This window comes from Columba livia, chromosome 5 (genome assembly GCF_036013475.1).
Source record: "Columba livia isolate bColLiv1 breed racing homer chromosome 5, bColLiv1.pat.W.v2, whole genome shotgun sequence".
Classification (NCBI taxonomy): domain Eukaryota; kingdom Metazoa; phylum Chordata; class Aves; order Columbiformes; family Columbidae; genus Columba; species Columba livia.
Genome location: NC_088606.1, coordinates 27,250,524 through 27,267,742, shown reverse-complemented (window position 1 = coordinate 27,267,742; position 17,219 = coordinate 27,250,524). Strand labels below are relative to the sequence as shown.

Sequence of the window (17,219 nt, the reverse complement as noted above, 5' to 3'; positions counted from 1 at the left end):
GGGGAGCAAGGTAGAAATCCCAATGGAGGGAAGTTTCTCTGCTCTTTTTTTCTTGCCAAGGAAAGGGCAATTTAGACGCTGGGGGAAGGACGGGGTTGCTAGCAAGGAACAGCAAGGACCGTGTGCTCTGCCCAGAGCTGCCACTCCCGCGAAGCCAACGAGTCGGGGAGCAACAGCCCCGCCGCACCTCGGGATGGGCACCAGGGCTGCCCGCGGGGAGACCGCCCCCGCCCAAACGGTGCCAGGGAGGACAGGGGTCTGCACACCCACCTGTCATCCTCGGCGGTGTGCATGCGGTTTGCAAGTCAGTAATAACAGTTTGTACCTCTTATAGGGCTAATTCAGCTTTCTACGACATTTCCTTATTTATTCAAATATTTATTTATTTACTCCCCCCCACCCTTCCCGAGAGCTGATTTGGCCCTTTGAAGTGGAAGAGAATAAAGCAGTGTAGCGGAGGGTGGGAGCCAGGAAAAGCAGGGCTGCTGTGACTGGAACGGGCCACGGTATTTAGCTGCAAGAAGCAAGTGTCTGCTTTCAAAATCCAAGCAGAAAACAGGGCGGAGGGCTGGGACCGGGGCTGGGACCCTGCCTGCAGCCACAGCGCGCTGTCAGCGGCGCTCACAGTCACATAAACAAGTAAATGAGGGAAATCGGAAATGCCAATTAATGTGCTCTGTGCGGTGTTGGGAAAGCCTTTATTTGGCTATTGGTTACCCGCAGGCGAGCTTCAACTTCCCTGCCCGCTCTTCTCCTGCAGGATGATTACGATAGAAGACTTGTAGGCCTCCTGGCTTTTCCTTGGCTTCGGACACTTGAGGAATAAGAAAAATGCTCTAGGGCAAGCAGAGGCGGGGAAGTGCGGTGCTAGCTCGGAGCAGGGATTGCTGTGGGGGGCGAGGCGAGACGGGGGGGGAATCTACTCTCCCAGGGGCCAGATCACCCCCCGAGCTCTGCCTTCTGGCTTTTGTGTATCCTTTCCCCACTCCTTCAGCAGGCCAGGACGCGGCACTCGGGGGACAGGTCCCGGGGGGCGCGGGGAGTCCCGGTTTGCTGTGGCGCCCGCGGGCGTGAAAGGAGAGCTGCCGCAGGCACCGCGGCCCGGCGGATGAGGCTTCTCCAGGGCAGGGCTGGCCTCCGTGACGGACTCGGGGCTCAGCGGACACTAGCTCCTCTTTGTACCCCGGTGTAACTGTCCTTCTTCCGGGCCTTACTTAAAAAAAATTGAAAGTTACCATTTTATAGGAAATCATTTACTTGTTGTATTCTTGATTACATGACTGTTAACCCTAAGAGGACAATCAACATGTTTTTCCAGTCACCACTATTTTCTTGGTTGTTGGGTTTGGGTTTTCTTGGATTTTTGTTATTGTTTTTCGGTTTGTTGTTTGGTTTGTGTTTTTTTCTTTTCTTTTCTTTTCTTTTCTTTTCTTTTCTTTTCTTTTCTTTTCTTTTCTTTTCTTTTCTTTTCTTTTCTTTTCTTTTCTTTTCTTTTCTTTTCTTTTCTTTTCTTTTCTTTTCTTTTCTTTTCTTTTCTTTTCTTTTCTTTTCTTTTCCTTTTCCTTTTCCTTTTCCTTTTCCTTTTCCTTTTTCTTTTCCTTTTTCTTTTCCTTTTTCTTTTTCTTTCTTTTTTTTTTTTTTTTCAACAGGAAGTCTTCCTGTAGCTCAAAACCTTGCTTTCTAAAGCAATTACGTCGTATTTTCAAAGAGACTATCAGATTAAAAACACATCGTGATTAAGGCATAGTGGAAAAAGGTCTTGCAGCGGTAAGAAAATAGTTCGTGCTCGTCTGTAGATTCTCTCACCTACCACCTACTCTGAATGCGTCTTGTATCTTCCAGCATGTCCGGCCCTCATGATTGCAAATAGGCCTGTTTTCAAATGGAAATAGGACTTCCAAACTGATTATGTGTATTGAATCGGAATCACTCTCTCGATCCTCTTGTTTAAAATGTATTGAAAAAAGCATGATGGTTGCACAGCTCTGAAACTGGCTCCTTCTCATCTCAGGGAGGTCGATCTATTTTGCAACTTTTTGCCATTTGAGAATGTTTCAGCTAGATAATTACCCTGCCATTGTGGAAGGGCGACGCACTGACACACAAACACCCCCTCCCTCGGCACACACACTCCCCCGCCACCCCCCACAGCATACACCTTCAGCCACCACCGCGGAGCCTACTCCGTGCACAGCACACATTGTACCCGGACTTCTACGACACGAACACGCTCGCCCTCCCCACGGCAGCGCAGCTTCAGCGCTGCACCTCGCCACTGCCACACAAACACGGGTGTCCCAGCGTCCCACCACCGCCACGCACAACTTCCCCGTGACAGCAGGCACAAAATACGCCATCAGCCAGCACTCTCCCGAGCCCCACGGGACACCACGGTTCTCACGTCTGGGTTTTGCTTCGTAAGCCACTATTTAGAGACAGCCAGTCTGTGTATCTATATGTGTGTCCGTGGAAAAGCCAGAGCCAGGGAGCAACAGCTATTGCTAACACACTGAAGAATTAGAACAACCTCCATGCAAAGGTTCCATCTATTGATATGTAATGAGAGCTTTAAACCCCGTCATATCTTCCAAAGAACAATCCATTCAAATTCAGAAGGGGAATTAAAAAGAGAGGAGGGAAAAGGGGAATGTGCACCGGGCACAGAGCGGGCAGCCCTCCGCATCCGGGGGAGAGGGAAATAGGCAGCAGGAAGAGGGGCTCCCCCGCCGCGCCCCCCGAGGAGGTAGCCTGGGCCCCGCACCCCCGTTGTCGGCTGTCCCGCACCCACCCCGCGCCATCCCGCCGCTGCTGGGGGCGAACACGCCCAAACTTTCTCCGGTGCTTCCTCGGGGGTTGCTTTCCCTCTGCCTAAACCAACCAAACGAAACCCGAGCTGGGAGGGGGTGGGGGTGCCCAGTCCTGCGTGCCTGGCGGAGCGCTGGGAGCCCCCGAGGCCGGGATGGCCGGGCAGGCAGCGGGTGAATGGGAAACCTCTGACAGCGCAGAACATGCCAGTGATGAGACCTGTCCTCCGTCCTTCCCCGCACTTGCACAGTACCTTTGCGAAGGCGCAAATTCATCCGGCCGCATTCCGTCCTTGATGGTTTTTGGGTTACCGCGGAGGTGCCACGCACTTCCCTGCCATTACCCCGCTAGGCAAGTGTAGTGTGTGTTGCAGTGACGGGGCAGTACCGCATCCCCCAGCCCCGTACCACTCTCCCTAGCTATGGCAAGGCGCCATAGGCGGTCAACACCTTGTCAGGGCGTTTGGACGAACGTCAAAGGGGTTTCTGGCCCGGCATTTACAGCCCTCCCGCCTGGGCATCACCCCGGGTGCCAAGGACTAGAGAGGCCGTGGGTGCGCACAGCTGGATCTGACCGGGAGCACCTGCAGCCTGGCAGCCTGGCAGCGCAGGCAGAGGGCTGCTTTAACTGGCAGTTAAAGAATAAAGAGCGAGACAGGCGCTGCCCTCGATCGCCTGTAGCCCGCGGGCGGGGAACTTTGGTGGGCTGCTGCCCGTTCCCGCGGGCAGGGCAGCACCCGGGGCTGCGGGAGAGCCCGTCCACGACCGGGATGCCGGCGGACTCCGGGGTCGCAGACCCCGCAGGCAAAGGGTACGATCAGGCCCGTTCCCCTCGACGGAGAACGGCGACCTGAGCGCCGGCCATGTCGGGTGTTTTTCGGTCGGCGACTGGGGCGGAGAGGCAGCGCAACCGGTGCCCCGCGCTGTGGGACCGACTCCCATCTCCGGCGCAGTCTCTGGTGGGCAAAGGCGGCGGGGTCGCGGGAGATTTCCTCGGTTTAAAATTAAGAGCGGAGCGGAGACGCAGGCCGGCGGGCTACGCTTCTTTCAAAGTAAGAGTTTTCCCATTCCTGCCCGCCGCTGCTCCCCAGACCCCACAATTAATGCCAGGCACATAAACTTCTGCATCAACTGGCAGATGTACACATCTGTAGATAAAATTCGTATATAGATGCACATATATAGAGTAAACGCTCCACATCGGTCTAACATTTAGGGTTTTTTTTTCCTCTGCCGCGAGCTAATGCAGAAAAGTGCAGGGGTGGGGAGCTTCGTGCAGCAGCAACAGTGCGTTTCTGAAGTAACGCGCAGGTTAAGAGCAAAAGCTCAGACCAGGAAGGTGCTCAAGAAAAATATAATATTTTTAAGAGTGTCTCTGAGAAACAGCAGCACTGACTAACAAAAAGTTTAAGGAACAAAAGCACCGAGAGAAATTCCGAAAGAAAGTGTGCTAGAGTCACATTATTAGGTCAGTAACACACTGAAATGAACTCAGCCACTTCAGCAACACCTTTGATATGAAGCAAAATTCTGTCCCCTCCAAGATGCTAAGTGTGTGTAAGTTTGTCACTTTCTAGAACGTTATTACTTGATCGAGGACGACTCCGGTGAAATCCACCGGAACAGATGGAAGTGAAGATCTCATACCTTGTTTAGTTTTCTAAGAATTTGAACTATCCTTTTATGGGGGGAAAAAAAAAAAAAAGGCAAAACGCAAGCAAACACACAACCCCACAAAAAAAACTCAACCTCATGTGTACATGTGCTTTAGTATTTTCCTGTGCAGTCTAAGTAGTGCACCGATGAAGCGCTACTCAGCATGATATGGGGAGTTCTTATCGAATGAATGCAATAACTCGTATCCGTTTAGTAAAATCAGCTATGTAAACCCACTTACTTAAGAAGCACAACCTACAAACTAATTTAAAATTACTCAGAAAGTCCCGCTGTGATTAACAAATAGATATATAACTCAGAAAACGGTAGCCATCGTATTCAGATTTAGCTGTTAGTGTGAGATGTAAAAACAGATTTAAGTATTGATAGTCAAGTAGCAAATATTTTTAGAATTTTTTTTTTTTTTTTTGGTCTTCTTTCCACTCCCCTCGCCTCGTAGGCAAAGGATTCATACAATCCCTCGCAGGCAGTACATTCGGCCATTTGTAAATGTCTTTGCTTCTTAATGTCTGTGTCATTGGAAAAAAAAATACCGATTTCCCCCTCCCCCTGACAAAAACCTTTACACCGAAGATTAAATGTCACAGTTAACGTTCTCATCTCCAGGTTTCCCAAGATATTTTCTACATAGTAAATTATTTTAAGCATCAAAACGAATTTTAGTGTCTTTGTGTATCAATATATCTTATTCACCGTCTTATTTATATTGCTGACTAGAAGCCTTCGAGAGAAAGACATAGGATATAGAAAACTTCGACCTTACCTGCTCCCTAATGTGCTTGCAGCCAGGGAAAAAAAAAAAAAAAAAAAAAAAAAAAGAAAAGAAAAAAGAAAGAAGTCATTTCGTATTCACCACTTTGCCAGAGACGGTAATCTTTCTACCTCATAGGAACAGCCGTACTTGGTCAGATTTCTTTACACATTTGGTACGTATAAACATCATTACCATTTACTTAGGATTTGGAGGGTTTTTTCCCCCGCTGAAGGGGATCATGAGAGGAACAGCGGGTTAGACAGAAGAAAAATATTTCTCAGCTTTGCTCCCGACACGGCCATGAAAGGACTGAAATTCTTCAGAAGTCACTCTGTCTTTACCTCTAGATCCCCTTTGTAAAAGCAGCCGTCACGACAAGTTGGACCGGGGCTGCCTGCCCAGCGAGGTCCCTCTACCTGCGCTCCGTCACAAAACTCCTACAATACTTTTTTCACCCGCCCGCGCGTGGCAATTTCTCTTGGTGTCATCTCAGAGCTGTCTCAGATTACATTGTTTGGGATCTGCACTTTGAACACAGTTTTAGGGCCCTGCACTGCCATTTGAACAGAGGTGCAGGCAATATGCTTTTCGATCAGCCCCCCATCACTTTTTTCTCCGTAGGTATGGCAACAGCCCGGCGCTGCTGCAGCAGCCGCTGCCGGGGGAGCAGTCGCGGCCAGGGCAGCAGGCCCGGTGCCTCACGCTCCGCCGAGCCAGACCCTCCGAGCATCCCTGTTACTAACAGGCTGCCTTGAAACAAAAAAAAACACCCCACAACCCGTTTTGGTGCGAAACAGCAAGCATGAAGAAGCCCTGTGCTATTGTTGCTGTTGTTCTCGCGGTTGCAGTGGTGGTGATGGGGTTTTGTATTGGTTCTGTTTTGTTTTCTGGTTTTGTGTTTTGTTTCGCGGAGGTTTTTTTTGTTTGTTTGTGGGGGGGGAGGGCTGTTTGTTTGTGTGTGTATGTTGTTTTTTTCTTTATTTATTTTTTTTCCACATCCTGAAACTACATGTACGCTTCAAGGCACTCAAGCATTAACTCATATTTCCAGCAGGAAAAAATGCCCTCAGCGATTCTCCTACATTTACAGGCAGTGCCAGGGAGTGGGGGAGTGGAAGGGAATAGCCATTCTTCACTAGGTCCCTTTATCTCTCAAAATACGGGGTGCCCACGGTTTCGGTAGAGGAACAGTTATATTGGGAAATGGGCATTTCTTCTGTAATTTCAGATTTGAATCATGCTGCATCCCCTGCTCCCCTTCACCATCCCATTATCCAAGTTTTGATTACCGGGAGACTGAAAACCAGCGTATTGGAAAAAGCAAGCGTTTAGACGGAGGCAGATATTTTAATTTAGAAAAGCTGTACAGTGACTAAATTCTCGTGAGTGTTCTCGAGGGAGACTGAAGATTAAAATGTATTTCTGCCCCTTCTCCTAAAACAACTTCATCCCAATCAAGGCATAACTGGTTTATACAAAGAATTTTAAGATAAAAGGCAATAACACAATGTCATCAAAAAACCCTATAAAATTGTTAAAGAGCAGTTTGTTTGCATTTCTCCTGATTGATATGTAAATACAGTTTGAACTGTGTTTGCTCGGTCTCTAGTGCTTAATAAAGAGATGAATTCACCTTTCTGTGGAACAAGTAAACAGACTTTAAACTAAGCCGACATCAGACAAAGTGGAAACGAGTTTATTTAATCGAAACTAAATCTAGTTTAGGAAAGATAAGTCAGTGTACATAATAATCCATTACAGTAATTACACCCACCACCACATATGTGTTTATGAGGTTGTCGAGACACAATAAAATTCATTTATTTCCCCAGAAGTCCCTAATGAAAAGTCACTGGCTGGATCTCTATCGAACGTTCTAAGTCCAATATTTGGAGGGGAGGAATAATATTTCTTGGCTATATTAATGCCTGTCAGTGCTCCTCACTTTTGGATGTCCCTGTGTTTGAAAGGATGCAAACGTTAATTGCATTTGAAGGGGAAATGTTGACTTAACCACAGCACTTTCTCCTCGGTCTTGTACGTGAACTCCGGGAGAAAGTAATTCTAATATTAAAAATCTGTAGAGCCAACCCTGCACTCGGTCGCTTCGGGGGAGCCGGCAGCGCTGTGTGCCACGGGCCAGGAATTTCCAACACTTGCTTCTCTTAGCAGAAATAACAGCACTAAGCTCCAGACTGGCTTTTCCGCCTCCTCCCGCTACCCCTCCTCCCCGCACACTACTTAACATTATGTTATAGACCTGAAACGAAAGGAGAAAAAAAAAAAAAAAAAAGGAATATTCTTTGGGTTAATTGAGAATGTCGCTGTATAAAGCAAGACATAATGTAAAGAATGAAAGGTCTCGAAATTCCTGTTGACACACGTGATGTTCTCTGGTTAGAAATAAGGGGGCGGGGGGAGGCAGAAAGAATCCGATAATTTTTTTTTTTCTTCTATTTCTCTTTTTCTCCATCCAAACTAGCACTCGGTGTCCGACTAACACCGGCTATCTTGTATAAATAAAAGACTTTAGAAAGCTTTAGAAAGCTGCCACTTAAACCGGAGGTTAGGTTGTTTCCATCCCGGGCAAGCTGCTTTCTTTCTCTTCAAAATTATGAGCATTTCATAATACCTCTGTAATTCAGAGGTCTTTCAATGATTGCGATTCTCTTCCGTGGTTTAACTGAGGGGATCCGAAGAAAAAAACAAAACCGAGCAGTAGATGTGAAGGAAAACACGGTAAGAGGTCTTTTAGGATGGGGACTCCTTATTTTGTTACACTCACAAAAGGGATATTTGGGACCCGAAAGATAGCGAACTACATGTATTTCGGGCCTGTTCGATACGAGCTGCTTAACTTGATATGCTTTATATATTTACAGCAAAGTTAATATCTAACTGCTTTGCATTACCCATAATATTTATCTTCCTACCTAACCGCCCCTCGGTTCAGCCAGGCGCGCACCCTGCGCACTCACGCACACTCACAGGTGCGCGCACACGCACTCTCTTCATCTCCTTCTTTACCAGCTTCCCAAATCACTATGGAAGAAATAAAGGGAGGAGGGGTGGGGGGGCGGGGGGGAAAGGCAAGAGTAAAAAAAGCAATCTGTGTTGAACTGAGGCGCAGTCTGCAACTAACCTCTCGCCTGTGTACAGGGGTCGACGTGGGAAGGAGATACTGAGTGGTCGTGTATGTGGGTACGTGTAGAAAATGAAATACAGTCTGATAAAGAAAGTTAATTCAAACTACGTGCCGTACACAATAAACTATCTTTTTATTTTGATTATAAATAAGGTGACTGTACTTCCCTTAAAATACAAGTACATAGGAATACCTGGTAGATTTTTTTTTTTTTTTTTACACGTTATTAAAACTGGATGCTCTTCAAATCGGGCGCATCTTCTATATTGTCATCAGATTCTTCGCTATTTTTTTTTCTACTGGCGTTAGACTTTTATCTACTTTCTCCTCCGTGCCTTTGGCATTTGAATTTCTACTCCCGGAGTACTTCGTTTCTCTAGCAAAAAGTGTCTGAGGTGGCCCCCTTTCCCCCCGATAGTCGGGCTAATGATCCTGGACTCGATCCCTTCTCTCTCCTGTTTGTCAGTCCCACGAATTTGCTTGTCACTTCTGCACGCTGAGAACTGATCCCATATCCCGTTAACTCCCTGGCACAGTTCCCCTCTGGAAACGGGGTCCGGGCTCTGGGAGGGGCAAGGGCCTTTCAGGGTTTGGCAGCATTCCGGGTTGTTTTTACATAACGAAAAAAGAAGAAAAAGAAAAAGAGAAAAAAAAAAAAAAAAGAAGAAAAAAAAAGAAAAATAATAAAAAAAATAAAAAGTGCAGGGAAGGGGGGGTCAGGAAGGAAACCGAAGGGGAAAAAAAGTGTTCGTAATGGGTATAATTTATTAGAAGCTTCTTAGGAACTATATTTAAGCCAAATATCTACATAAGTTACAACAGGAAAAGGCGGCGTGCGCAAATAACAAACTGCCAGAGGATTTACGACGGGACGATCAGTGTCCGTAAAAAAGGTGGGGGTTGGTTTGGTTGATTGTATTTTTTTCTTTTTCTTTTTACAACAAAATATACAGGCTACTAAAAACTATGGGTTTAGTCCAACTTTTGACAGCATTATACAGCTACAGGTTCACATCAAACGTAAGGAGGAAAATAAAAGCCAAGCCTTTGATGACTCCACGTCTCCGTCCGCTGGCCCTGACGGTGGGACTGGGATGGGAGACCGGGGGAGGGGGTAAGCTGCTTCTTGTGTCTGGGTGACGCGAATGCGTTTTTTTGGGAAAACCACCCCATCCCCCAAAATCTCTATATTTACATGCAGGTCCTAGACTCTGGCAAAGTGTACATCTGAAATCCAAGCCTTCGGACCATGCCTAACGATGATCCCCTTTCTGCAGACTGCTCCGTGGTTATTAGTCAGAATTTTTTAAACACCCCATACAACAACATTGAGGGAAGGAAAAAAAAAAATAAAGGAAAAAAAAAAGACCAGAACCCATCAAGAATAACAACAAAAACGAACAAAAAAAAGTATCTCTCTCCCTCCTAAAGGTCCTTACGGAACCACCCAATACAACCGAAAAAAAAAAAAGGATTTTTTTTTTTTTTTTTTAAAAAAAGCTTTATAAATGAAAGGGGGAAAAAATAAAAGAAAATTAAAACACCCAGTAGTATGGACAGGACAGGATTTGTGTGACTGGGAAAACCTGCCTTTTTTTCATTTTTTAAAAATTTTATTTTTTAATTTTTCTTTTGCTTTTTTTAATCCTTTCACCAGGTCCTACCGTATAGCAAGGTGGAGCAAGACATGGCAGTGCCATAGTCAGAAGTAGAAGAGTTTAGGTGAGACAAACTGGAGACTTGGCTCTGCAGAGAGGATGGGCTGGCCGAGTGCTGTCCCATGTCTGGAGACTGCCCCGCACTGTTTGTCTGGTGGCTCTGATGCTGTCCGAGGCTGTTGCCATTGGTAGCCACTGTGATCGTTGTAGCTGCCTGCTGCTGATGGCTCTGGATAGCTGCTGTGGGTGTGTTGGAGCCTGCTTGGCAGGGCTTGCCATCCTTTACAAGCACTGGCACTGCCACCCTTCTGGGAGACTGCTGCTGCTGGCAGGAGCCGTTCTCCTGTTGCATCTGCTGCTGCGCAGCCTTGTCTTTGGCCTGGCGTTTCATCTTGTAGCGGTGGTTTTGGAACCAGATTTTGACCTGAGTCGGGGTGAGATGTATCATGCTGGCTAAATGTTCCCTCTCCGGGGCGGAGAGGTATTTCTGCTGTTTGAAACGTCTCTCCAGCTCGTAAACCTGAGCCTGGGAAAAAAGGACCCTCCGTTTCCTTCGCGGCGTGCTCTGGAGCGGGGCCATGCTCTTGCTCACGTCTCCCAGGGAGCCGAGGCTGCCCATGCCGCCCATGTTCATGCCCGAGGACGGCGCCATGAAGCGGGAGACTGCAAGGGAGAAGGCAGCACATTTTAGGCAGCTCGGCTCGGCCCAAGAGGGACCCCGCGCTCCCGCGGCCCCCGCCGCCGCTCGCCCCTGGCCGGGACCGCAGCCCCGCTGCAGCCCAGTCCCGACCGGGGCCTCGGGGAGCCCCCGCTCTCAAACAACGCCTGTGTCTTCAGGGCGAGCGGCGGGCAACAGTACCCCCTTCTCGCCCGGGCCAGCCCCGGTGAATAAAGGCGGCGGCTCACCGTCGCCTTGCCCGGGGAGTGACACCCGAGCAAGTACTTGATGTGACAGTCTGGCGTGAGCTGCCGGGGACAGGGGCTCCACCGGCCCCGACCGGGGCGGACTCGCCCGCTCCTCCCGCGCCTCCCGGGACGCGGCTCCTGCGGCTCCGGCTTGCACCTCTGCTGCTCGATGCCGGGCAGCGCACAGGTGGACGGGCAGAAACGGCTCCCTCCCGACTCCCCTCGGGCCGTGTCGCTCTCTCCCCGCTGGACGGCGAGCCCCGGGCTCCCGCTCCCCGCCACCACGAGGCTTCCCACCCCTTTTCCACCGCCAAAGCAGCCCTGGGAGGCTGACATGAAACCAGTCGGGGGAGGAGGGACCCGGCACGATCCTCGGACAGGAGGAGGAATTGGGGGGGGCGGCCAGGGGGGCGGCTGGGAGTTGGACTGGCTTTTGCCCTGGCGCGGAGCCCCCGGAGCCCGTTGCCCGCCGTGCGGCAAGGCAGGTGCGCGGCCATCCCCCACCGGCTACCCAGCCCCGGGCTGACTTACTTGAGGAGAAGCGAGGGTCCGGGTTGGTGCCGTACCATCCTGTCGCCGAAGCGCTGTTCCGCATGGTGTCCTGGTAAGGCGGGAGCTCGCTCATGTTGCCCAGGTTCCCATTGCAGTAGCCCCCCATCGTAGCATGGGAGAGCTGGGGGACCCCTGCCGCTGTCATATGGTAGGCGGCAGTCACTGTTCCGTTGTGGCCCATGGGATGCTGCTGCATGGCCGGCTGAGAAACCTGAGACTGTCTGTAGGCTGACAAGGGAGCCCCCAAGTTACTGCCCTCCATGCCCACTTTCTTGTAGCTTTCCTCCAAAGGACTCAAGATGTCAGACACTGAGAAAGGAGTCGTATGCTTTGGGCTCATCGACATGATTCGGCGGCTGGGAAAAAAAAAAAAAAAAAAAAAAAAAAAAAGGAAGGGGAGGCAAATTTTTTTTTTTTTTCCAAATATTCTGGTGTTGCCTTAACGCCGATCTTGTTGGATGTACACGTAACCGAGTGGACGAAGTCCGCCTTAATTGGATTGAGTGGAGGCTCAGGGCTGCCTTTCGTTTGTTTTAGCCAGACGCCAGGTTTTAGGCTGCCACCAGAGGCGGGGCATAGGCACTAAAGCAACAAGACAATAGAAGCCTACATCTTGCCCAAGATAATTAGCTTACATGCTGATGACAAGGTAAACACCTTTAAGTTTTACTTGTCAGGATTTTTTTTTTATGTCTTAAAAAAAAAAGAGAGAAAGCGGGAGAGAGAGGGAAAGAGAGAGAGGGACCCCGTGAGCACAACTCATTTTCTTTTTCTCGAGGGTGGCGGTATCGTAGACGGGCAATGGAAGGCAAGGCGAAAAGACCCCCATTTGACTGGGTGAAAGGACTTAAAATCAGCTCCCGGGTGGCAAGGCTCAGCCCAGCCTTTGTGAGAGCTGGGGGGACGGGGCTGAATGCCGGTGAGAAAAGGACTGAGTGCCCCTCTCCCCCCACTAAGTTTGGTCTGGCAGGAGCCCTGCAGCCGGGAGGGCACCTCTCCGGGGGGCAGACGTTTCCCTCCGGGCCACCGGTCCTAGCGCTGCGCACTCCCCGCACCGGCTTGTCAGGTACACCGGTCGGCTGGTGGCTGAATAGCACTTGGGATTTAGCATCTCGGGAACCTTCTCTATGTCTGCTAAGACCCCCAGTGTGAGACCCCCACGGCGAGGATGGTTTGTCTCCCTAAACCCATAAGATCCGTTCACCTAGATATTTTTTTTTAAACCTCAGGTAGAGGTGGAAGATGCAAGTTTGCGAAAACAACCCGTTATTTAATTCCCTGGGGAGAGAGACTGCTGAAAAATAGGTTAGCGCAAAATGTCCCTAGCTATTCTCAAAGGCAAAGACTGTTACACGCTCTCGTGGTCCCTCTGAACCTGAAGCTGATTTCTAAGGATATTTATACAGCACAGGAGCTGGATGGAGAAGACCTCTCAGATCATCTGCTATACCACCTTGCCAACGAATTCCCTGCAGTTTCGGATAAACTGCAATTCCGGACACTTTTGGGTCTATTCTTGGATCCCGTGTGAAAACAAAAACCATCCCATTCACAGCCACACACACGTACGTGCAGCCAGTCGCTAGTGTCACTCTGGTCTTTGAAGAAATCTCCCAAGTTGTCCAGTGTCCCCAGATCTTATATTTCGGGGTGTTCCCGGAAGGAAGGAGAAAACCTCCCCTGAGTATTTCACACCCAGGCATACGGCCCTAGCAAACCCAATTTAATACAGCGATTACCTGAATATTAAGAAAATTACAGCGAAGGTACAGTTAACCCAGTCACTCTGAAGTGTCAAGTAACTATTTAGTAATTGCACTTGTAAATATGTTTGTGCTCGGCTGGTTCGTGCTTAAAAATGCAAAAGTGCACTTGCTACCCGGGAATAACTAAATATCTTTGTCTAAAGTGGCAGCATAAATAGCCGGTCGCTTTGTGACTGTGCTTGATATTAGTACATAAGGATCATTTTGCTTCAATTGGGAGGCTCTCATTCACTAGGCAAGAAACCGTTTAGGAGAAAGTAGGTTCCCGTATGAGAGTTAACATCCTTCAAGTGTAAGCCTCAGCCTTGATTACACTTTAGAGCTCTGCAAGAGGTGAGCTTTTCCACACAAATACAATCGGGGGAACTTTCCTTCAATCAGGCCGTCAGCTCTCCTACATCATCTCAGCTGCCTCTTTCGGCACCAAGTCCCTCAAGGCTGAAAACCCCGAAGTGAGTTTGCTGTAAGGCTGCTGGGTCACCAGAGGCAGAGAAGAACGAATTTGGGCTAGAAAGGCGACTGCTTTTTCCTCTTTTCTTTCAAGATCTTTAGATCTTCTTTTTCCAGATCCTTGGAACATTTCTCTCCCCGCCACTCCCCCCGTTTTTTTCCCTTTTTTGCGCGTGTTTTTCAGTGCGGTCTTTGGTTTTGTTACTACAAAGACACTCGACCTTGCCTTGATGGTTTGATTGGGTTTTTTCTCCCGGATTTCTCAGGCACATCAGCTCAGTGCTTGTTTTATTAGTCTTATAAAGAAGGGGGTGGTTGGAGGGGAAAAAAAAAAAAAGAAAAAGAAAAAAAAGAAAAAGAAAAAAAAAGAGGAAAAAAAAAGGAAAAAAAACACCCCAAGCCAAAATCACAGAATCCACCAGAATGTTGCTGTGATCAGCTCAAATCAGAAAGGAACGACAGCTACTGGCGGAGCAATTTGCAGGGCAGGAGCAGTGGCTCCGTTTCTCTCCAGGGAGTGCGAGATGGGGAAGTCGGGGAGGCCCCAGCGCCGGCTCCGGCGGGGAGCGGGGGCGGCCGAGGCGCCCGCTGCCCGCTCTGTGCCTTTCCGGGGGCGCCGCCAGAACGAACCCGTCCACCGCCGGCTGCGGTTGGGGCGACCTTGTTTATCCTCCCGCTCGAATGAGCGTGGGTTAAGTCGCCTCCGAAACATTGCTCGATTAGACTAACCCGAGTGAGACGAGCTTTGACTCTGCGCTGGGTCTTGTAGTGGGAAGTTAATGAGAGAGCGCCTCATTCTCCCTTCGCTGGGGAGCAGGCTGGAACTCTCTTTGGAGGTCTGACCGCTTATTTAGAAAAACACCGACGCGCGTACAGGCACAGAAACACCCCGCAAGGTCCCAACAGCAATTTTCAGCCCCACTAGGTCGACCTAGTGAAAAGGAGGTGAGTTTCTGCTCCTTCTTTTCCGTCCCAAATGAGCTATAACGGGGCGAGTCAAACCGCGGACAAGTGGCAAGAAAGCTTATTCCTTGCTGCCCTGTCCCGTCCGCTCACTCTTTCAAACCCTCCAGCCAAGTTTCGTCTGCCAGAGCTGGCTCCCCGCGGCCCTCGGGGAAGGTGGCCGCCCCGACAGAGCCCTGCCTAGGCTGTCTCTAGTGATGTCTTCGTTTACCTGGTTATGTTGCTTAGTAAAACGCTCGAGTTAAAAGGAAATGCTAAGGAGGAGAGCAGGGAAGATGAGATGCGTTTTCCCTGGTGGAAGCATTTTCATGAGAAAGGCACGGTCTTCACCCTGTGTTTGCAGAATGCGGCTACACGGACGTCCCTTCAATAGCTTCTGACCCCACACAATCCGTTTGATAACACTCGAGAGGTGGAAGAATGGGAGACTTTGTCAATCAAATAGTGCCAATCCCAATGGAAACGGTGCCACCAAGACCGCAGCGCGTTTACTCATCAGCTGGATTGCGGGGGCTGGGAACTCAAGGATCAGCTTTTGAAAGTGCACACAGGGCTCTCCAAAGACAACAATGTCTTTTTTGTACGAGCTGCTGTGCCTCCCCAAGGGGAATCGAATATGCTCGGCCAGCCCGAGTCGCCGAAGTGCTACAGCTCTTCCTTGCCACCCATTTCGCCGGGCAGGAGCCGTGGAGGGGGGGCGGGGAGGGCATTTCTGCCTAGTCCGGCGCCTGACTCTGGTCCTTGCCCCAAGTTGCTTTTCCTGTCTTTTAGGCACTAGCCGCTCCTGATGTGGTTGCGCACCATTTCTCCGCAAGCGGAGCTCACTCGGGAGCGCGGCCGAGATTGAGCTCAGCGCTTCAGCATATGCTCAGATGTGAGCGGCCGGCTGTGCTGGCTGAAACCTTCGGGACACCTGGGCTCGGAGGGAGAGGGGAAAGCTCCCACGCAAAACGCAGGCAAATTCTCTCTCGAAAAAGAGAGACGCTTTTCGGGCGTGACTTTTTGATGCAAAAATGTGAGATCTTCCGTGCTCCCCTTGGCCTGGTTCACGGGTGAGTGTCTGGCTGCACCAAGCCCCTGGCACACGGAAGCAACCCCTGTCCAGCCCTGACGTCCCCGCTCCCAGCGCCGAGGGGATGGCCCTGCCCGTGCAGCCTGCCCTGCTGCGGGAGTGGGGCTCGGCGTGCTCTGCGGCGCGGCCAGCCACTCCTAGAGAAGTCTGAGTTAAAGGGGCAACAGCAGAGATGGGACAGAACTCTTTCTTCTCTCCTAGTCATCAGCACAACTCTAGCACATGCATAGAGATTTAAATTACCCTCCAGAAACCCTGTACCTGGAAAAGGGGCACCACCGAGGCAGCCTGCTGCAATTCTCCCCTCTCGACCCACCCTCAGGGAGCTCACAGAAACTTTAATACTGATTTATTGTGCATATTGGTGTGATACTCCCCTTCTTCCCCTGGCCCCACATGTGCCCAGCACACCGTGCCCACACTGGGAGGGAGCGGAGGTTTCCGCAGTGACCGAGTAGGGCCGACCTGTGTGGCTGTCACTGCCGGCGACGGGCAGGGCGCTGGGAGCCGCTCCCTGCCTGGAAAGCACATACTTGGGCGTGTAAGGCAAGAGTTCTACCCAGAGACGCTCCTTGCGAGCGCTCCCTAGGCGCAGAGTGCTCGGCGGGGCGAAAGCCTTGCTGTGGTCCATAGGTACAATTCCCCGCTGTGTGCAAGCCCCCCTCCCCTGGTTATCCAGTTCGGGTGAGAGAAACCCCACAATATGCCGGTCGAAATCTCTTCCCCTGTCGCAGGAACCTAAGAAAATAAGTGAAACCACCAAAGACTAAAAGGAAAATCCTCACCCCTCCGCAGCGCACGCACAGTTGCTCCTCCAGCTGCTCAGGGTGTGGAGCATCTCGCGTCTGGGGTTTCTCGGGGCCACTTCGTCACCAGTCCGTGACAGGCCCACTCACAAGGCTCTGTGCGAGGGCAGCGCTGCCTCCCCGCAGCTCTTTTCCCTTCTTCCCCAATTCCTGGAGTTCGGCTGAGCCCTCCTGTCCTAATCCTCCGACACCCCCCCGTTTTTTCCTTTGCCGGGCCGTTCCCGGCCAAGAGGGCAGGGTGGGGCCAGGTGCGAGGTGCCAGGGCAGGGCTCTCGGAGCCGCCGTGGCTGGCCAAGGGCCGTCGTGCCAGGACGGGGGCGGCGGGGCTCCGGGGCACTTCCCGGCCCGGCGGCCACACCGCGCCCCTTCGCGACTGCCCGGCTTGGGGACCAGGGGCAAGGGACTGTGTGTAGATACAGACAGTCTGGGGTGGGTAGCAGCAGCACTCGCGCCTGTATATGAACTGTTGCCTGACCCCCTCATCCTGGCACCGTTACTAGTACCAATTAATATAATGTTGTCGTTAGTGCTGCACCTCTGGCTTCCTTAATGTCAGTAGTCTGTCACCGCCACAACACTGTCATTACACGCAAGACGCATCGTTGCCCCGAAACATCTTTGATACAACAAGCCAGAGGTGATTACTGCTGAGGATATCTGGTAGAT

At 50.5% G+C, this 17,219-nt stretch overlaps 1 protein-coding gene across 1 annotated transcript; it reads right to left on the bottom strand.

Annotated features, from left to right (window-relative positions):
• Positions 1–8,494: 8,494 nt before the first annotated feature.
• NKX2-1 (NK2 homeobox 1) lies at positions 8,495–16,736 on the bottom strand. Its single transcript, XM_065064038.1, has 3 exons — positions 16,533–16,736; positions 11,476–11,852; positions 8,495–10,701 (listed from the first exon to the last, which is right to left on the bottom strand). Exons 1-3 carry the CDS (start codon positions 16,583–16,585, stop codon positions 10,031–10,033), a joined length of 1,101 nt encoding a protein of 366 aa, XP_064920110.1. The 5' UTR covers positions 16,586–16,736; the 3' UTR covers positions 8,495–10,030.
• Between the last annotated feature and the right edge of the window lie 483 nt (positions 16,737–17,219).